The 22,323-nt window shown below is 44.5% G+C and overlaps 1 protein-coding gene across 1 annotated transcript in view; it reads right to left on the reverse strand.

Moving 5' to 3' along the window:
• Positions 1–22,323, reverse strand: part of LOC116941577 (uncharacterized) — a 52,045-nt gene that overhangs the window by 6,217 nt on the left and 23,505 nt on the right. Inside the window, exons 6-10 of the mRNA XM_076069026.1 lie at positions 14,652–15,163; positions 13,521–13,634; positions 12,724–12,804; positions 10,672–10,758; positions 9,549–10,318 (exon numbers count right to left, since the gene is read on the reverse strand). Of these exons, the coding sequence (XP_075925141.1) occupies positions 9,549–10,318; positions 10,672–10,758; positions 12,724–12,804; positions 13,521–13,634; positions 14,652–15,163 (1,564 nt within the window). The remainder of the gene's footprint in view (positions 1–9,548; positions 10,319–10,671; positions 10,759–12,723; positions 12,805–13,520; positions 13,635–14,651; positions 15,164–22,323) is intronic.

The raw sequence follows: 22,323 nt of genomic DNA on the forward strand, positions 1-22,323 counted from the left end.
TAATAATTTTAAAAAATGCATAAAATGTAAATGGAAAAAAAATGAAAAACAGCAATCGTTCAATATTATTGAGGATGAATTACACTTGCATGTACACGTGGTCCTCCGCACGTGTGTGTTTCTATCCTGGGGAGGCACATGACCACATGTTTACACATGAACAGCCATTTTTGTCAAGCCATTGCTGGACGAGGGCCTCCACATGCTGTGTCCGTCACCATACTTCACCGAGCTGATCAGTGCACGCCGCTGAAGGTTTTGTAATGCGTTCTACCACAGGAGTCTGCAATCAACAATCATTTCCAAAACTGCTTGTTCCATCTTCAAGATTTTTCCTCGTCTTAGTTTGCTATGCATAATCACATCATATTACTCATATCCTCGTCTCCTCAAATCAGCCAATCACAGGGTGCGACGGATAGGACGGGACATTGGACACTTTTATTCATCTTAAAGGACTCACCAGCGCAGTTCACCTCGGTTTTGATCATGTGCGGCGACGGGTTTGGGTGCAGTCTCCTGCCTCTGATGAGGCCCGGGTGTGCCCATCATTTTCTGTGTAGGCCAAAGAGCAAGGCACACAAACATTTGGGGAGGGGGAGAAATGCACAACGGTCAGTGAAGTGAACGTATCCGGCCATGTGGTTCAGCAGTAGAGCAAGCGGATCGCCATCGGGAGTTGGGGAATTTTATATCCTGGTCGGTGGAATTACCTGGCCATCATCCCTCCGGGATCAATCAAATGAGCACGACTTTGTAGGGAAGTTAACAATTGTTGTCCTATAATAGCCTGGCCCCCGCCATAAGAATATGGAATATTCACAAAATTGGATCAGTGCTGTAAAAAGAGATGGAGCACTGCCTCAATGCTTGCTTTGGAAAATATTTGGCAGAAATACGACCACGTAACTAGTTTTTTTAATCAGTTTCAAATGATTCTGCCAAAAGAGCAGGTAAATAGTTGAATCTGGCTCAAAAACTTTTTTATAGACTTGACAAATGAGGTTGAAAAGCGTGGGGGCCACCACGGTGACGACACGTTAAATACCCCGCCTGGTATGCAGGTCGTGGGTTCGATCCCCGACCTCAACGCCTGTACATTTGGACGTTGCGTGTTCTCCCCGTGGTCGAGTGGATTTTTCTCCGGGTCCCTCTGGTTTTTCTCTCAACATTAAGAATCAACGTGCGTTCGGAGTATTTGACTGCATTGCAATTGCACGTGATGATAAGGCCACTTCGTCGAGGTATCACTTGTGGCCAGGTCGCTTCTGAAATGAGAGCTATCTAGCTCAGTGGGCCTTACCTGGTAAAATAAGAATAGTTTAGTTTAGCGTGAATGCATTTTCTCTATCGTCCGTCAATAGCAGAAGGCCACGATAGCTCCTGTGAAGACGATCCAATGTGAGCAAAATTCTAGCACAAATGTCGTGTTGCTACGATTAACTTATCTGTAATAAAATCGACTAAATTTATACAAGGGTAGGTGACAACCAGCACTGAAATTATTCGACCTTGCCTGCTAAGGCGATGTCATTACATTAGACGTCATTTCGCGACGTCACGTGTCATACTCCGCGTGAACACATCTCATTGTACAACTTTAAACGCAAACATATTATTGCTTTGCGAGCCAAATGCGCTTTCACCATCAACATCTTGATCATCCGCATCATCCATTGCTTCTTCCTCAAAAGTTATTTCCTTGCTGTCCGAAATGGAGCGTCCGGCACTGGCCCCAGCACCATCAAAGTCTCCCAGCCTCTGTGCGCAAACCAGCAGCTCTCGGCTCAAGCCGCTGAAAAGCGTGAGCAGCACGTCCACCAGGCCTCCCAGCGTGACGTCGCCCAGAGATGGCGCAGCGTCCCAGCGCGGCGTCCCAGCGTCGTGGGGCTCGCCACCCTGCAGGGCCTTCACCACCTGCCGCAGCACGGCGTAAAAACCGAAGGGCAGGCGGTCGCGCGCCGTGGACAGCAGCTCGGCCCGCACGAGGCCGTCCCCGACGCAGGCGCGCAGGACCCCGTAGTCCCGGATGCCCAGCTCCGAGTCCATGGCCCGGGCCACCTCCGCGTTCACGCCCTGCGCCTCCAGCCACGCCGGGAAGTCCCCGCTAGGCTCAAGCACCGGGGTGGCCACCGCGCACGCCATTCTGGTGGGACGTGCAAACATATCGCGTTAGTTGTGTCATTGATTTGGTTAGCTGTTTGAAAGAGTAACTGAGCAGGTTCTCACCTGATGTAAAATCTCCTCTTTATGGGTATCGTGCAAGAAGATAGGCGTGGAGTCTGTGTTGAGGTCACGGTTGTTGCAGGGCTGGGATCAGGGCTGCGGTCAGACACAACCACAGGCAAGAAGATAAATGTGCGAGTCACAACACTGCCAAACGATGCTATTTTGCAATGCTGAAAGCTGGCCATTAACAAAAAGGGCAGCGTGAAATCCCAAAAGCAACCACACAGTTAGCTTTGCGTTGTGTACATCCCTTTTTTGGTCATCCACTGTTGGATTAGCACTTCCCCACGCTGTGCAAGTCGTGTGGTCGATCAGACCATACTTCACCAGGCCGGTGTGGGTTGAAGGCGGGGAGCATAGATGCTAGTTGTTATTACCAGCGAAATGACGTACTCGAATTGTAAATGTGGGTTTACTCTCCAACACACCGGTGTGCTGAACTAGTAACGAATTGGCACGTTTTACTTACGTGACAAACCTTGCTAATTGGCTGTGTCGGGTGGTAGTGGTGGTGGTGGATTTAACGACACATTCATATTTATGCGACCTAACCCAAAAAAAACCTCTATTAGGGATAGAAGTATAGTGCCACCGTTGGTTGTTAAAGCACTGCACTCTAGTGCCCACCACGCAGTCTCGCAATCTGCGACACTCACCCATCCAAGCGTTAGCCACGTTCAAACCTTGCTCAACAATCGAGATCCGGCGCAATTTCAGGTCATTTCAGGTCACCAGCAGGCTAGAGATGAAATGCAATTGTTTTTAAACCACGAGCAAATATTGTGCTACACACAACTTTACGATAGCACGGTCGTAATTGTAGACAACCAAATTCTTACTTCATACATCTGGGACGTCAAATACAGGAGAGAACCTCTCTGTCAAACCATTGCCGGATGAAAGTTTCCCACGCCGCGAGGGTCGTGGTGGTCGTTGACCACGCTTCACCAGGTTGGTGAAAGGGGATGACCAAGTTGTCATGAAGATAAAAAAAATCAACCGTCGGACGTTAGTCCCAGTGTGTATGGAGAGGCCCATTGGGGAGACTTCCGAAAGCATTGACGTGACGTCATCGTTTCTGACACAATGTAGTGCACTTGTTACTGCTGCAAGACTTCACAATTGAGCTCTCTTTAAAAAAAAAGTGGCATTTTCCAATAGACTCCCGATTATCCGCGCTAATGACGGGGAGGACAGCCGCGGGTAATTCAAAATCGTGGACAATCCAAAAATATAACCACTTTCCGCGAATATCTATGCCAAAAACCACTAATATTATCGGTACAAATTACCGATCGATGCCCGTTCTCAGTGCCTGCTCCCGCACAGAAGACTCTGCCCACTAGCAGAGCCACGCCAATCAAAATCAATCAAACTCCGCCCACCGTTGTAAAGATATGGCAATTACTGTACTGGAAAGGCAATCACGTGGATTTCGGACATATTTCTTCGGTTTAAGCGCGTGACGCGTAATAAACATTTCCAAGAATAACAATTCGTAACTATTTTTTTTATTTGGGCTTAAGTGAAAAATTCCATTAATTTGTCAAATAAGATAAACCTGTAAGTGGTAGGTTGGGGGAGGTTGGGGGGGGGGGGGGCAGGGTCGAATTAAAATCTATACAATCTTAATCACGCATCCTCCCCTACAAGCACCACCCATGGAAGAGACGGAGAGATAAAATGAGCTCGTGTGCAAGACTGATATGAATGTGTGGTATGGCGGGACAAATCAAGGATGGTGACGGCTTGTGGCCAGATGGGGTGGGGTGTGGGGGAATCCCCTCCATCCCAGCAGTGCCTTGCACATCAACTGGGACGGAGTTAGACAGGGTGGCTAAAAAAAATGTTAACACTTATATGGGACTATAGTTTTAAATGGGAAAAAGAACGGATAAGGGGCCGTCCATAAATGACGTCACGCGATTTTTGACGATTTTTGACCCCCCCCCCCTTCGTCACACGGCCTCACAAAAAGTCAGACCCCCCCCTCAAATATGACGTCACAAAGCTCTCCCCCCCCAAAAAATATAAATAAAACATGCGTCAAATCGCTTTAAACTATTGTCATTGTAGTGCGTATTTAATGTGGCGCTGCACTCTGATGTTGTAGGAGACATTTATTTTAAAAGTCTATTTAATTAAGTAGAACGTATTCTTAGTTTTTTCGGTAAAGTCACGTCATCACCTGATGATGACCGTTTGAGTTATGGTCGAAACGTCGTGAGAATTTTTTTATTGTTTTATATATTTTGTTATTTTGTTGTTTCTCTTCAACGTGACTTTACCGAAAAAACTAAGAATATGAATTACTGCAGTCACGAAAGCTTTAAATCAAAATTTAAGTAGAACGTGTTGTCTATATTTATTTAAAGTTGCGCATTTTGACGTGACGTCACATTTCTCAAACCCCCCACCCCCCTCGTCACAAATGTCTGACCCCTCCTCGCCCCCCCCCCTAGGTGCCTGACGTCATTTATGGACTGCCTCTAATACACCTGATGATGATTGCTTGTGTTGCAGTCGAAACGTCGCGATAAATTTCATTGTTTCATATTATTATTTTATTGCTTCCCTATCTACGTGGCGACTTCACCGAAAGAACCGAGAACACGAATCCCTGCAGTCACGAAAGCTTTAAATAAAAAAAATAATTTTTAAAAATGATAACAAAACGTACGTTAAATTTTGCTTATAAAGAGTCTCCCACTTGTCAAAAAATCCCTGGAACCTTCTCCAGGTGGGTCTTCCAGAGTCCGGACGCACATTTCTCGTGGTCATTGTTGCAAACGCTTCAGAAGTGTTCACGTCTTTATTTTATTTATTTTTTCGAATGTAACAAAACGAGATCCCGACAATGCTCCTGCCGGGATCTCGGTGTTTGCCGAGCCAACATCAAATCCGCCCCCCCCCCCAAGACGTGCAACGTTCACAAGGGTTGGAGGTCGCAACACATTGTGTGGGCACGCCACAAATGAGAACACGCGGACACCCCCACCCCCCCCCCACGATACCTTTGCCGATCTCGTCACGTGAGCAGACACCGTCACGCCAACTCCGGGCTCGTCATTGGCTGAGCCATCACGCGCTTCTGCGGCCGTCTGGAACGCTCTCTTTTCCTTCCGACGGGTGGGAAGGCACCTGGGGAGAGCTGCGATGCACTTTTAAATCACCTGAATTGGGAAACTCATTCCCTAGGGAGTGCTTTGTGGGGTTGGTTTAGTTCTGCACCTCTCCCCCCCCGCCCCCGCAGCTGCGGATGGTGCGATGGAAATGGCCGTCTGGAACGCTCTCTCTTCCTTCCGACGGGTGGGAGCCACTTGGGAGCTGCGATGCACTTTTAAATCACCTGAATTGGAAAACTCATTCCCTAGGGAGTGCTTTGTGGGGTTCGTTTAGTTCTGCACCTACCCCGTCCCCCCCACGCCCCCGCAGCTGCGTACGGTGCGATGGAAATTTAACGTACGCACATGTAGCGGGACATCCGCGAAAGATACCGGACATGTGAAAAGAAAAAAAAGAGAGACTTTACAGCGCATCGGATTCCTCCAGTTGTACACGAAGAAGCTTTACAGCTCACGGTGGAGGTGACGGATACAAATAAAGCACTAAAGAGCTTCACAGCGCCTCGGCTTTCCTCCTGGCCGGGACGAAAGGTTCCGATTCTGTTGCGGGGACGCCGCTGGCGGGGAAGCCGGCGCTGGCTGTTTCACCGCCGCGTGCAGATTCATAACCGGCTTAGGGACCGCGGTAATTTGCTTCGGCCACGTACTTTTTTTCTCTCTCTCTCTCCCTATCATCGGTAGTGCTGGAAGTGGATGGGTTGGTGGGGGGGTGGTGAATGTTCGATTTCAGGGCAAACGCGTTTGGATATTGGCAAACGTCGGTGCGTCGTTCTCGTGCTGCGCTGCTTTTATTTAACTCACCGCTGCCTGTTGTTGTTGTCGTTGTATCCTCAAATCTTGTAACTCAATTTTCACCCACTTCCCAATGTGGTATCGACTGCAAACTTGGTATATTTATGTCATATTTACGCTGCTTTGGGCCTCCCAAGATTTTGATGACCCTGTTCATACCTGCCAACGCCCTTATCAGCGGTCGTTCATCCTACAAAGGCCCATCACAAGGTATCAACACAAATAGACAAAATGTGTTTTTATTGCCGGTATTGAAACGGCTGTACGCCGTATGGACCTGAAAAATAAATTTCCCTGTTCAAGAATACGGGGTAAACCATATGGGTTTACAGGTATGGTATAAGGTGGATTGTAGTGTATAGTAGTGTACAGTAGGGTAGCGTTTCGCCTACCTGTCAACCCCTTATCAGTGCCCTACCTGATTACAGACCAATTAAGACCTTGTTGGTCACCCCGTGCCCCTTATAAATCTCAAAGTTCATCCTACAAAATCCCATCACAAGGGAGAAACACAAATAGATACAAATTTTTTTATTGCCGGTATTGAAACGGCTGTACGCCGTATGGACCTGAAAACTCAAAATTTCCATGTACAAGAATATGGCTAAGGGGCCGTCCATAAATGACGTCACGCGATTTTGGACGATTTTTTTACCCCCCCCCCCCCCCCGTCGTCACACGGCGTCACAAAAAGTCAGACCCCCCCTCAAATATGACGACACAAAGCTCTGCCCCCCCAAAAATATATATATAAAACATGCTTCAAATCGCTTTAAACTATTGCCATTGTAGTGAGTATTTAATGTGGCACTGCACTGATGTTGTAGGCGAAAACATTTATATAAAAAAAAGTCTAATTAAGTAGAACGACGTGTTGTCTAAATTTATTTAAAGTTGCGCATTTTGATGTGACGTCACATTTCTCAACCCCCCCCCCCCTCGTCACACATCGTCACAAATGTCTGACCCCCCCCCCACCTAGGTGCGTGACGTCATTTATGGACGGCCCCCAAAAGCGTATGGGTTGACAGGTATGACTTTTACTGGTAGGAACGAAGTTGTAAACTGAGTGTACCAGCCTGCAATAGATTGTGTCCGTCCGTCCGTCTGTCCGTCCCCTTTCAATACTTTAACGAAGTGAAATCTCGTGCTGTTGTGTGGTGTAAAAAAAAATTCCAATGTTCCTACCAGCCCACCCTGCAGGGACCTGTTTGATGAGGTTGGGTAGTTTTACATAGTCCACAATAACGGCATAACCTCCGTCTACAAGTGGGTTCATCTTTGAGCATCTTTACTCGAGTTATAATGGCCCCTTTCGCCACCCCCTGTTGTAGAAAGATGGACAGAGCAAATGCACATACGCTTTGAAACTGTTGGAAAACTTAAAAAAAAAATCTGCTTATACAGTGAAAATGTCAGAATAATAATAAAACACGTTTCTCAATTACAATCTTTAAAAAAAGATTTTTTTTTTTTAAAAACGCAATCCTTTCATTCTATTCCAAACGAAACAAAAACTACACACAGTAGTTTAGGGGTACAGCTTAAATTTTGATTTAAAGCTTTGGTGACTGCAGTGATTCATATTCTTGGTACTTTCAGTATATATAAAACGTCGTGAGAATTTTATTGTTTTATATATTTTTTATTATTTTATTGTTTCCCTTCAACGTGACTTTACCGAAAGAACCAAGAATATGGGTACAGCTTACTGAACAGCTCGCTCATTGGCCCCAAGGAGCATGTGACTGCTCCAATGCTCCTTCACCAGGCATGCATCAGTGAATGTGTGTCATCCACCAACCTCCTCCCTAGATCCCACAACTACATCTAGGATGGGTGGATGGTTAACCTCCAAGGACCAGTCTGCCTCATCATCATGACATCTGGGTGCCACTCCAATGTCTGTCTCAGTAATGTGCCCTCCTCCTCCTCCATCCTCCTCTTCATGATTTGAGCCCCAATTACTTCCCTGCCTCTCGTTCTAAACTTCAAAGTTAATTACCCAATCGTGGTGCGAAATTCCCCAGTATTATCCACGCGCTCCTGTACTGAAAGGCCAAGATATTTAATATTTTCTCGTTGCTTTGTTAGTATCCATGTTGCAACTCACACCACCCCAAACGCAGATACAAGGAATTGTCATAATTCAGTTACAATTTGACTCAACGATAAAAGTCTATTTTTGAATCTCGTTCAGTTTGAATTCTCCATCTCACATGTTCTTTTCCATTGATTGTATCTCATTTGTTCCCAACATTCTGCTAGAGAAAACCTTTTCATGTAATATTACTGCGTAGATTTTCGTGGTCGTCCAGTTGTCAGTTCGCGCCGCGTGTGCTGTTCGACATAGTGAGGGAAAAAAGTATTTCATCCCCTGCTGATTTTGTATGTTTGCCCACTGACAAAGAAATGATCAGTCTATAATTTTAATAGTAGGTTTATTTGAACAGTGAGAGACAGAATAACAAAAAAATCCAGAAAAACGCATGTAAAAAATGTTATTAATTGATTTGCATTTTAATGAAGGAAATAAGTATTTGACCCCCTCTCAATCAGAAAGATTTCTGGCTCCCAGGTGTCTTTTATACAGGTAACGAGCTGAGATTAGGAGCACACTCTTAAAGGGAGTGCTCCTAATCTCAGCTTGTTACCTGTATAAAAGACACCTGTCCACAGAAGCAATCAATCAATCAGATTCCAAACTCTCCACCATGGCCAAGACCAAAGAGCTCTCCAAGGATGTCAGGGACAAGATTGTAGACCTACACAAGGCTGGAATGGGCTACAAGGCTGGAATGGGCTACAAGACCATTGCCAAGCAGCTTGGTGAGAAGGTGACAACAGTTGGTGCGATTATTCGCAAATGGAAGAAACACAAAAGAACTGTCAATCTCCCTCGTCCTGGGGCTCCATGCAAGATCTCACCTCGTGGAGTTGCAATGATCATGAGAACGGTGAGGAATCAGCCCAGAACTACACGGGAGGATCTTGTCAATGATCTCAAGGCAGCTAGGACCATAGTCACCAAGAAAACATTTGGTAACACACTACGCTGTGAAGGACTGAAATCCTGCAGCGCCCGCAAGGTCCCCCTGCTCAAGAAAGCACATATACATGCCCGTCTGAAGTTTGCCAATGAACATCTGAATGATTCAGAGGACAACTGGGTGAAATTGTTGTGGTCAGATGAGACCAAAATGGAGCTCTTTGGCATCAACTCAATTCGCCGTGTTTAGAGGAGGAAGAACGCATTTCCTTCACGAGGAAGCTCCCAGCACGTGGAGAAAACCACGTACGGTAACCCAGAACCTCATCCCCACTTCGGGCAGAACTGTCTTACAAAAATACGAAAGCCGCCATCCTCTAAAGCCGCGCAGCGCGTCACTCGGGTCAGAGCACCCTTTCCCCCAGGTGTGCGTTCTGGTGGCTCATCAGAGCGTTGAAGTCAGCGAAGGTCTGCGGGCACACGACACAGCGGTACAGATGCTCGCCCGCGTGCTTGTGCTGGTGGTGCTTGAATCGGTAGAGGTACGAGAACTCCTGGCCACACACGCCGCAGCGATAGGGCTTCTCGCCCGTGTGTGTGCGCACGTGCACCTTGAGGTTGCCGTTGCGCGAGAAAGACTGGTGGCACAGCTTACACTGGTATGGCTTCTCGCCCGTATGCGTGCTCTGGTGCGCCTTGAGGTGCGACTTCTGCGTGAACGACTGGCCGCACATCTTGCAGCGGTACGGCTTCTCGCCCGTGTGCGTGCGTTGGTGGTCCTTGAGGTGGCAGTTCTGGGAGAAGCTCTTCCTGCACACCATGCACTGGTATGGCCTCTCGCCAGCGCCCGAGCCAGACTGCACGGCCCACTGCCGGCCAACGTGAAACTCCAGGAGGTCGACGTCATGGAGAGGAGGGCACGGCTCAACGTTCAACGGAGACACGTTTAGGCCCGGCGCCTCCTGCTGGAGAGTTTGTCCGTTGACGAGCGGAGCGGGCGTGTAGACGACGCTGAGGGGTAACTCTTCAGCGTCAGCATCACTTCCGTGCGTTTCGCTGCCCGTCTGCCGCTGCTGCTGCTGTGGTTGCCGTGTCCAGGGATGTGCACCGGCCTTGACAGAGTCCGTGAGGTCCAGTCCCACCTCTTGAAGAACGTTTACATCTTGGGCGATGTTGCTTTTTCCTGGATGCAATGAAAAAGAGAAATAATTCACATTCAAGTTTCTCCTTACAAGTTGGCTCTTGGTTGTAAAGGCCATTGATATGTTTCATTCTCACATGACAATTGAAGTGATAACTTTGTCAGTGCTGCAAAATCAAATGTAATTATTTTTTTTTGTTAAAGTTCAGTCTGTGGTGACCAACCGAGGCCATTTAACTCACTCGACTTGAGAACCTAGTTTTATTCACCGATGACTGAAAACTGGATTTTAACCCAGGATCTCAGTTGTTGTCATCTCAGCGTTCTAACCTCTAAAGCTACCCAGCCTCCTCTGAAGTAATTGTGGTTTATTGTTTCAATGACTGAAAAGTTACCTCCATGGGCCTCCGTTTTTATCGCGATTAATGTCTGGTTGAGATCAGGGTCGTCCACTTCTGAAGCCAGTTTCTCTCCACCTTCATCTGATGCGAAGAAAAAAAACACCAACTATATTGTTAAGGTTATTACGGTTAAACACCTCTTATCAGTGGTGACGTGGTTGGAGGTACTGTTCGGGAATATTAATCGTGAATCGAGTTTGTACTCCGATTATTTTTTGTATTGTTATATACCTGTCAACCCCTTATTAGTGCTTACTGTATTAAAGACCAATTCAGACCTTAATGGTCATCCCGTGCCCTTATAAATATCAATGTTCATCCTACAAAGTCCCATAACAAGGGAGAAACACGAACCAATAGACACATTTTTGTTTTTGCCCGTATTGAAACAGCTGTATGCCATATGGGCCTGAAAACTCAAAAACTCCCTGTACAAGAATATGGGTAAACCGTATGGGTTGCTAGGTATGTTTGTTGTTGTAACTTTCCGACCCACCCCTACTGGACATCTGTGATAAAAAGTTTCATAGCTCATCAGATTTCTCCAGGATAAATATTCTGAAAATAAATAATAAAAAGATAGATTCTGATTTGCAGAAAACTCCTGCGACCCGCAAAGTTACCCGCGGATAAATGCGGATGTACACACATGCACGAGTGTGCGTTGACAAAGCACTGATGGATAAGTGCCTCCACATGCCGTGTCGGTGATGGGGGTTATTTGACTATACAGTAAACCTTGGATTGCGAGCATAATTCGTTCCGGAAACGTTTTTGTAATCCAAAGCACTCGTATATCAAAGCACTCGTACATCATTTGTGATCACGTGACGCTCGGCAGACAAAGCGTGTACGTACTACTCGTATTGCAAGACCTCGCTCGTTTATCAAATTAATATTTATTTTAAATGTTTGCTCGTCTTGCAAAACACTCGCAGACCAAGTTACTCGCAATCCAAGGTTTTACTGTAGTTCACCACGATAGTGCGTGTTGATGGAGGGGAGCACGGATGTGATGTCAATAGCAGGATAATAGTCATCGGGAGCCACTAACAGCAACTCCGTTATTACATTTCACATCGCGCTTGCAACCACCTCATTAAAAGAGACAACCCAAGAAAAACAAAGAGCTCTCTGATCTTGTTGATGCAAACCTATGTATATTCTGGAATGTCCAATATGAGATTGAAAGCTTCAATCATAAAATATTTGAAAGTGACTTTCAGCTGTGCCCTAGAGATGCCAACGCACTGGCGTTGTATTAACGAGGGCTGGAAACACCGCAGAGATATCAAGATATGTCTCATTAAAGTCACTCTCTAACGATGTTTCAGTCTCATGTTGGAGAGCTCAGGACATGCAATGCAGTTGTGCAGCTACAAGCTAAGGGATTTCTGTTGTATTGGTTTTGTGTATTTAAATTGGGGGAAGAGCGGTGACACAGTGTTTGTGTATTGTACTCTGAACACAGCAACCTGAGTGTGGTTTCCGGCCAGGGTTACAAACATCAATGGCAGTGTGATATCTGAACCGGTCATGGGTCACCAACCCTCCTCCCACCACCCCGCAATCCCCCCCAGTCCAAGGCCTTGTGATCAGTGTAGGTAAGCATTATCAAATCACCCCCAAGACCAACACAGTGTGGGGAGGCCTTCAGCCAGCAGTGGAATGGCAAAGAGCTGTCCATCAGGTTACTTCCTTTAAATTAAGTCTCCGTTCAGCTGAATGAATTCTAAAGAACTCGCAAACACCTTTTGTGAAAGATCCAACAAAGAAGATCCCTGGCTTTGATCTTCCAAGAAACTCATGGTCCACCCTAAATCGCATCCGCACAAACCATGGCAGATACGGATACCTGATGCACAAATGGAAAATTAAAAACTCTCCAGTGTGCGACTGTGGTCATACAGAACAGACCGTAAAACATATTAACGACACAGTGCCCGATCCACAAACACGAAGAAGATATTACGCTGCTCCTGCAAGGTTGCCTGGCTCTGCGTCTACATCAGCCATATGAAAGAAAGAAGAATAATTAAGTCTCACCTCCACAGGCCTCACTTTTCAGTGTGCACTCAACTTGACTGCAGTTCGACCCGCCTGCTTCTTGGGCCCTGTTCTTCCCTTCTTTCTCATTTGCAACAAGAGGGGAGGGCAGACATTCAAACAAGACATCAGTAAAAAAAAAAATCTAAAAGATGCATACCTGCAATTGCTTGCTGGGAATTGAGGAAGAGACGTCAGCAAAATGACGCATGCCACTGAAAACATTCCCAAGCCCAGTCCTCTCTTACCCTGGCCACACTGTTACGATATATCACCTCAAACAAGGGGTAAGGAAGCTTTACCCAAGGGCCGAATAGGACACCCTCAATATTTTGGACACGAATCCTGTTTTTTTTTTTTAAGCCCGCATTTTTCTCCTGTAAATAAGCTGACATAAATTGAAATTATGCCGATCACGGAACCTTTATATAAACGGTAACCGCAGGAACAGTCGGCTAAGTACCGAGTCAGCAGCAGTTAGTTCTGTAGACTTAACATTAGTACAGCACAGTGGAGCTCCTGTTTATATGTGACTAAGTGGGGGGGCAGGGGGGTGAACTTCACGGATGCTGTCAGTCATCTATCCAGTAACCACTGGGAAACATTCACTAGATAGGACACCCCCAACTTTCAAAGCGTAGCTGTGCCCATCATCAACCGATCTGTGCATAACTTTTAATGCTTTCCCCTCTTATGCATGGACTTTTTACGGATATTTCCATTTACTTCCACACACGAATGCAAGCGCATTCGCTAATCCTCAGCGAGGCTTTCCTGGATAAATAAAGGAGACTTACTGTTGTAATTATAAGTACCTCCACACGCCTCTGCTTTGATCACATGTAATGTCTGGCTGGGGTCGGCGTCTTCTCTGTCCGAGTCTGGGGTCTCTCCAAGATCATCTGAGGAGACTTAAGCCACAGAAGCACAAGGTCATTAGATCTCTGCACTTCCCAAAATCATGAAATTGAGTAAATTTTGGGTCACATCTCGTAAATCAAATATGGATAGCTCTCCAACATACTGGCGTGCTGAAGCAGTAATTAACTGGCGCATTTGTTCAAGTGACAACTTTATTAATTGGCTGTCTCAGGGGGGAGGATGATGGACGACAAACATTTTACTTATGCAATCTTACTCAAAAACATTCATCTTTTGCTCGCTAAAAACCTACACGCTAAAAATATCTCACATTGTTTCATCGTATTCCCAAATGTTATCCTGACTCATCATTGTCACATCATGAGATGAAGAATCAATTCCGGTCTCTTGCAGAGCAGTGCAACCCTTCGTGTAGGAGAAGAGCCGGCGGAACCGGATACTACAGAGACACCTCTTGAGAGGCCTTCCAGTGAGGTAGGGGGCAGAACTTTCCCAGCCACTTTGCCACTGAGAGTAAAGTTCATTGCATGGCAGTCAAAAAGATAAATGTAATACAGTACTCAAAACAGGAATGTCCAAATTTGTTTTTTTCTGCAGTCGTTAGTTACCAGGCGTACACCATAAACTTCCAGCACTGAGAACCCAGTTGAATCTAAACTATTTTTAATTTCACCAGATAAAGCCCTCTGAGCTATTTTTTCAGAGGTGACCTGGCCACACATGACAGCTCATTGAAGTGGCTATAATCATATGTGGGAATTTATAGTCAACAAATATTTTAAATGCATGTTTCTAAATGTGTAGGGAAAAAATAGAGGACCCGGAGGAAAATCCATGCGACCACAGGGAGAACTTACAAACTCCTAATATACAGGCGTCAATGTTGGGATCGAACCCACGATCTCCTGCGTATCAGGCAAGGGAGATAACATTACGCCACCGTGAGCTGGCTGCCTACATTAGAATCCAAGAATTGGATCTGGGCAGCAAGTCTGATTGAATCTCAACAGCATTCACTGCTTCATCAGCTCCTGGAAAGACTGTACCTTTACCATTCATTGTGTATTCATCCATTTCATGCATCGTGTTCTCCTCAGGTGTGACCACTCTTGTGGCTGAAGTAGAAACCCCAGTACATGTTCCTTGGTTGTCCATGGCTCCCAACCTCCGCACGGACAGCAGCAGCTCCCGGCTCAAGCCGCTGAACAGCGCGAGCAGCACCTCCACCAGGCCTCCCAGGGTCACGTCGCCGGGAAAGGAAGCGGCGGCGTCCCAGCGCGGAATCCCAGAGCCATCGTGGTGCTCGGCGCCCCGCAGGGCCTTCACCACCTGCCGCAGCACGGCGTAGAAGCCGAAGGGCAGGCGGTCGCGCGCCGCGGCCAGCAGCTCGGCCCGCACGAGGCCGTCCCCGACGCAGGCGCGCAGGACCCCGTAGTCCCGGATGCCCAGCTCCGAGTCCATGGCCCGGGCCACCTCCGCGTTCACGCCCTGCGCCTCCAGCCACGCCGGGAAGTCCCCGCTCGGCTCCAGCACCGAGGTGGCCACTGCACACGCCATCCTGATGGGATGTGCAGAGGGCGAGAGCGTGTAGGGTCAAAAAGGTTAAAAGTTATAAGATTCACATCAAAGCCTCAAGATGCAGTGTCCTTCAAGCATTAACAAATGCTAATCTTAATTTTTAACGTAGAATTATCAAATGTACAAGCTTTTTTGCCCGTCCAAGGATGGGTGTATTTTGCAGTAAATCTTAAATATTCAATAGAAAAATTGTTCAGCTCATGATTATTCATTGGGTCTTTTGTTAAAGTCACGTAGATAGGTTCAAATAAAATAACAAAAAATAAAAAAACTACCACGTTTCGATCGCAACACAAGCGTTCGTCATCAGGAAGAAAAAAGAGGGCTCATGATTGTTAATGGGGGGGGGGGGTTGCCCCATGTGGAGTGACGTCACCCGCTAATGGTTATTGGGGAGGGGTGCGGCATGTGGAGTGACGTCACCCTCTCATGATTATTAATGAGGGGAGGGGTACGACCATGTGCAGTGTATTAATGAGGGTGGGGGGCCTCTTTTGCAGTGACGTCACGCACGGATGTAGCACTGTGCTGCGTAGATTTATTTTTTACCGTCACTTTCTGTAAATAAACGTCATATTTGAAGCGACTTTGCGTAATGATTTAATTCAGCTCGACCTTTCTCTGCGTTAGTGTAAAAATCCACCCACTCATGAATATTAATGAGGGGGGTGGGCCTCATGCGGAGTGACGCCACGTGCGGGACGGATGACATTTCTGGGTGATGGGTAATTTCAACCAAATAAAACAAAAAAACTGTACAATTCCCAAATTCTCTTGATTCTAAGATGCTCCAAAATGTGAGAAGCACTTCAAACCTTGGAATTATTTTGAAATAAAAAGTGTTCGTCATAATTTTGAAGGCCACCTTCCGAAAGATGAGATATGCCTTCTGAAAGATTACTCTGAATGGCCGGCGGTGGTCTTGTCCTATGGGTGGTCATGTGTCGCGATGGAGAACCATCTTTTGGTTGTATTCTGAACGAATAAAAAATGCCTTCTGGAAGAAGTGCCCAATTAGAAACACAAAAAATCGACAAAACATTTTTTTCCCCGTATTGAAACGGCTGTACGCCGTATTTACTGAAAACTAAATTTCCCTGTACAAAAATACGGGTAAACCGTATGGGTTGACAGGTATGGTATTACTACTATAACAGCCCAGAAATGTGTCACGTGCGTGACGTCACTCCATATGCCCCCCCCCCTGTCCCGTCATTAAAAATAATATAATCATGAGCGGGTGGATTTTTAGACTCACGCGGAAGAAGGTCCAGTGGAAAGATTTTTTTTCGCAAAGTCGCTTCAAATATGATGTTTCTTTACAGAAAGTGACGTCAAAATAAATCTACGCAACACAGTGCTACATCCGTACGTGACGTCACTGCAAAAGAGCCCCCCCCTCATTAATAATCATGAGCAGGTGGATTTTTACACTCCCGCAGGTCGAGCGGAAATACCAATTTGTACACAAATTTTCTTTAAATTTGACGTTTCTTTATTGAAAGTTAATAAAAAAAATAATTATACGCAGCAACAAAGTGTATTTGGTGTATATTTCTTAGGCACTGGAAACAAAATGGTAAGCCTTGCTTCGAAATGATTATAAAATATTTACATTTCTCCGTGATTTTCTAGACATTGTATCGAATTCAAATTGATTACAACCCGATCAGAGCAGTGATTCCGAACGAATTGAAGGTCAGTTATATACAGTGCTAGTCACATGAGGTGACGTGTTTTATGACATCGTTGTGTGCAAGATTCACTGCCATTAATACAGTGCTACAGTGAAATTCAGTGAATTGTTTGATGACATTATTTTGTGCAAGATTCACCGCCATTAAATTTACACAATTTTACTCTGCTCATTGTTTTCGTAAATATTACAGCTTCATTAAGTCATTAATATCGTTACAACTTCTATAAGATCAATAATGCTTATCACGCACGTGCTGTCAGAAAATAACGTGTGACCACAACACGGCTACAAAACACTTCATTTGATTGCTAAGTTTTTTTCTTTCTCACTTTATTGTTACTTCGTAAATATTTAGCTAGGAATTTAAAGTAAAATTAGCAATGATAATATTAACGAAATTATGTTATTCACCAGGTACAGCCCACTGAGCAATGAGCTCCTCTTCAGAGGTGACCTGGCCACACACAGCTCATTGAAGTAGCTTATATCGATCTTGATTTGAAGCTTTCGTGAGTGCAGGAATCCATACTCTGTGGTTCTTTCGGTAAAGTCACGTAGGTAGAAATACAATATCAATGAAACAAAAAAGAATCTATTTTAATACAGTATAATTTTTGTTTTATTTTATTTAAATAATAAAAAAATGTTTTATTTATTTCATTCAGGAATTTTTTTATATTTATTTTATTTTATTACAATGTAATTAAACATTTTTTTTTTATATACCTACATGACTTTACCGAAAGAACCAAAGAGTATGGATTCCTGCAGTCGCGAAAGCTTCAAATCAAGATAGTGTAGTGTATAGTAGTGCATAGTGTAGTGTATAGTAGTGTATAGTAATGTAGTGTATAGTGTAGTGTATCGTAGTGTATAGTCTAGTGTATAGTAGTGTAGTGTATAGTAGTGTATAGTGTATAGTAGTGTATAGTCTAGTGTATAGTAGTGTAGTGTATAGTCGTGTAGTGCTGTATAGTAGTGTATAGTAATGTTGTGTATAGTAGTGTATAGTGTAGTGTATAGTCGTGTAGTGGTGTATAGTAGTGTATAGTAATGTAGTGTATAGTGTAGTGTATAGTCGTATATTAGTGTATAGTAGTGTATCATAGTGTATAGTCTAGTATATAGTAGTGTAGTGTATAGTCGTATAGTGGTGTATAGTAGTATAGTGTAGTGTATAGTAGTGTAGTGTATAGTGTAGTGTATAGTAGTGTAGTGTATAGTAGTGGTGTATAGTAATGTAGTGTATAGTAGTGCAGTGTATAATAGTGTAGTGTATAGTGTAGTGTATAGTAATGTAGTGTATAGTAGTGGTGTATAGTAGTGTATAGTGTAGTGTATAGTAGTGTAGTGTATAGTAATGTAGTGTATAGTAGTGTCTAGTAGTAGTGTATAGTAGTGTAGTGTATAGTAATGTAGTGTATAGTAGTGTGTAGTGTATAGTAGTGTATAGTAATGTAGTGTATAGTGTAGTAGTGCATAGCATAGGTATGGGAATGGTCAAACGACCGACCACGGCCTTCATTCAGCAAGTGGATTGACAACGAACCCCGTTATTTATTATTATTACATCGGCCGAGAATGTCCCCCTCCGAACTTGCCTTTACGTAGGTAGGGCGATAATATGTCGGTTCTTTAAGCGCGATTAAACGTCGCAAACAGACACATTTAGAGAAACAACAACAACAAAAATAAAATAAACGCGTAACGTCAGACGAGAGACGCTAAGTTGACGATCGGTGAAGTTGCAAGCAGCGCGCTTCGCCTCTCCGTTCACAAGCGGCCGATTCGCCCCGTCAAGGGACGGCGGCGATTTTGCGATCGGTTTTGAACGCTTTCGCGACCCATGTGTTTTTTATAAAGGGGCCGTCCATAAATGACGTCACGCACCGCAGGAGCGCAAGAGGGAGGGGGTGTCGGCGTCAGACATTTGTGACGATGTGTGACGAGAGGGGGGGGGGGGTGAGAAATGTGACGTCACATCAAAATGCGCAACTTTAAATAAATATAGACAACACGTTCTACTTAATTAAATATATTTATTTTTTTATATATAAAATGTTTTCTCCTACAACATCAGAGTGCAGCGCTACATTTAATACACACTACAATGACGATAGTTTAAAGCGATTTGAAGCATGTTTTATATTTTTTTGGGGGGGGGGGGGCAGAGCTTTGTGACGTCATATTTGAGGGGGGGTCTGACTTTTTGTGACGCCGTGTGACGAAGGGAGGGGGTCAAAAATCGTCAAAAATCGCGTGACGTCATTTATGGACGGCCCCTAGGGCTACCTTTACAGTCACATTAACACAACACTAAAATAATATTACTGCTTGTGTGTCTGTCTGTGTGTCCGCGTGTCTGCGTTTTGTCTCTCTCTCAAATTTAGCGATCTTTGGAAGAACGTTAATCAACCAGGTAGGGTGTTGACTGTTGTGTTAGCCGACTCTCCGTGTTGTATTGCGTTGTATTTCTAAGTTTACTAGGTTTATTTTCTACCTGATGACGATTGCTTGTGTTGCAATCGAAAGTCGTACTCTATTATTTAATGTATTTTATTTCTACTTGACTTCACGGAAAGAACCAAAGAGTAACGCATAAACAGTTTAACACGTACGCTTTAGCGAACAATGTTATCCGTAAGAGGTTTTTTGGGGGGTTAGATCGTGTAAATATAAATGTGCCGTTAAACGCGCCACCGCCCGACACAGCCGATTAGTGAAGGTTTTTTCGCGTGAACTGAACGTGGCCAATTCGTTCCTGGTTCAGCACACCGGTTGTGTGTTGGAGAGTAAACCCACCACAGCATTTACAATTTCTCTATCATGGATGACCAAAAGATCACCGCTGTAAACCAGGTTCTCTCCCCACTTGGTTAACATGTTTATACAACTCGTGGCGGAGAAAATTTTCGTGAATTTCCGATCCAAAATGCGTTTCCCTTCCTGCAATTTAATTCTACTTCAACGCACGTTTTATGAACCAAGACGTACACTTTTTGCGGTGACTGGTGGCAGCGCGTTCGCCTCTTGATGCAAAGACGCACGGTTCGGAATCGAGCGGCCGCCCTAGTTATTATACTGCGGCTGCATTAACCGTAAAAAAAAACTAAAATACCCGCCGCCAGGGCCGGATTAAGGTTCATGTAGGCCCTATGCACTTCTTTTTCGTAGGTCCTTCGATGATACCTTTGTACAGTTGGCACTGCTACTGCCCGCCATGTTACTACCGCCGCTTGTTTCATGCGTTACTTCGTCCAGCCGCTGGACAGATGTCGTTACCGCTGACACGTTCATTATTTAGTCTGTGCCTTACTTCAGTGGAAGAACGCTGTCTGCAGTGGATACGCAGATTTAATTTGAAATTACCGAAGAGAAGAGAAAACAAACAAGACAAGCCAAAAAATATTCTTCGCGAAAATGTCTTCAACTATTTTTTGTTTACTATAATTATCATATCGGATGACGCAGCTTTAAAAGGATGCCGTTCATTTTCGTCGATAACAAATTAAATGTTCTGACAGGACGAGCGCATGTCGTTTAAGCTTCAATATTTGTTTGACGTTATTTTAGGTGTAATACGCGTCGCTTGCAACGAGTCAACGACTTGTTAACACTGCAAAGAAATTCCAACGATCAGCCATATAAATATATTCATTCAAGATGGTATCGTAGTTGAAATATTTTTTTATCATACATACAAACATTAGAAAATTACATGGTCAACTTTTTTTTTCGTAGGCTCTATGGCAACAGTGCCTTATGGGGCCTATTGGATAACATGGCCCGGCCCGTCGCCTGCTTCACAGGTAAATCGCAAAAGTAGGCTACCATATGACGGCCTCATAGTCCTTGCCAAATTTGTAAAAGAAAATACCCGCAAATTGACTCAATTGGAATACAATTATGCGTGGCAAATCACCATTCCAACTGCAAAAACTCGGCAGCCTTGGCAGGGCCCTCTTGAAAAAGTCATGAGAGTCGGTGAGGCTTTCCTCGGCAAACAAGCATAATAACAATAAATCATATGCTTTGGTTCTATTCGGTAAAGTCACGTAAAAGTATAAAACAACAAAAATAAGAATTCTGTTACATCCAGAATGTAACAGAGCTTGCCATAATTCAGGATTGAACCTGGATAGTACTTGAATGGGTGACCACGATGCATAACAGGTGTTATGAATTTGAATTTTCGTTGTTGTTGCAGTACCGCTCTGCTGACAACATAGCCCTTTTTAACACGTAGGCTTTCGCGACCAATATCATCCATAATCGAGTTTTTTTGGGGTTAGAACACGTAAATATATAAATGTCTCGTTAAAACCCGCCACCACCCGACACAGCCAACTAGTAAGGATTGTCACGTAAACAACTTGCTAGTTCGTCACTGGTACAGCACACCGGTGTGTAGGAGAGCCAAGCCACAACATTTACAATCTGAGTACGACGTTTCGCCAGTAATTACAACTAGCTTCATCAGGCGACAGCCAGATTTGTGGAGAAGTCTAACTGTTTAATTTGGGTAGTGTTAGTTTTGTTAAATACATTATCGGCTGATTGCTGTGTAATTGTGTCGATTATATTCCAGTGATCTGTAGAGACACTGTTACTCATTTCTGCATGTAAGGACATAAGTGATTTAGAAGTGTGACTTACTTAGTACACTTCTATTGTGCTGTATTATCTCTTTTAGCAACAATTCGCTAGCTTTATGTAGTATTTTATTAGCTTTAAGTGACTTAATGTCAGCAGTTGCAGAACACGCGTGCTAACAAGGACACTCAATTGGTTTTGATAGTGTTGAAGTGTGCAAAACTAGCTACTACTGGCCAAGACTAATTAGAGAATATATCGAAATTGAAAGAAGTAAAATAACTTTAACCGTTCGGATAGCTACCGCCTTAGTGCTGCGTGGAAGCGAATCATCAAATAATACATTATTCAATTGCATGCCTACAAAGGGAAGCGTACTTCAATAGGGATTACCTTTGGTGCGGCTATTTAAATACACACATTCGTCAGGAAGGACAAGTTCAAAGGGCTCGCATAATGCACATGCATAATGTACAATGCCTCGGTAATCCCCCCCCCCCCACGTGGCGCAAGAGCGCAGAAGCGTGGTCACCACATCTACGCCTCTATATGAGGAACAAAACATTTTGAACTTAAAACTTTCGTGATTGCAGGAATTCATATTCTTTGGTTCTTTCGGTAAAGTCACGTCGATAGAAAAGCAATAACAAAAATTTAAGTGAATAAAAAATAAAAATAAACACGAATGTAGACTGTAGCCTGGTTCTTAATCGGAGTGAGTGTACTAACAGTCTATAATGTAGACTGTAACCTGGTTATTAAGTTTGGTGAGTGTACTGGCTGTCTGTAATGTAGACTGTAGCAGTGATTATTAAACTGAGTGAGAACCAGGCTACAGTCTACATTAG

Source organism: Petromyzon marinus, chromosome 1 (genome assembly GCF_048934315.1).
Source record: "Petromyzon marinus isolate PM22_M1 ecotype Great Lakes invasive population chromosome 1, UKy_Petmar_22M1.pri1.0, whole genome shotgun sequence".
Taxonomy (NCBI): domain Eukaryota; kingdom Metazoa; phylum Chordata; class Hyperoartia; order Petromyzontiformes; family Petromyzontidae; genus Petromyzon; species Petromyzon marinus.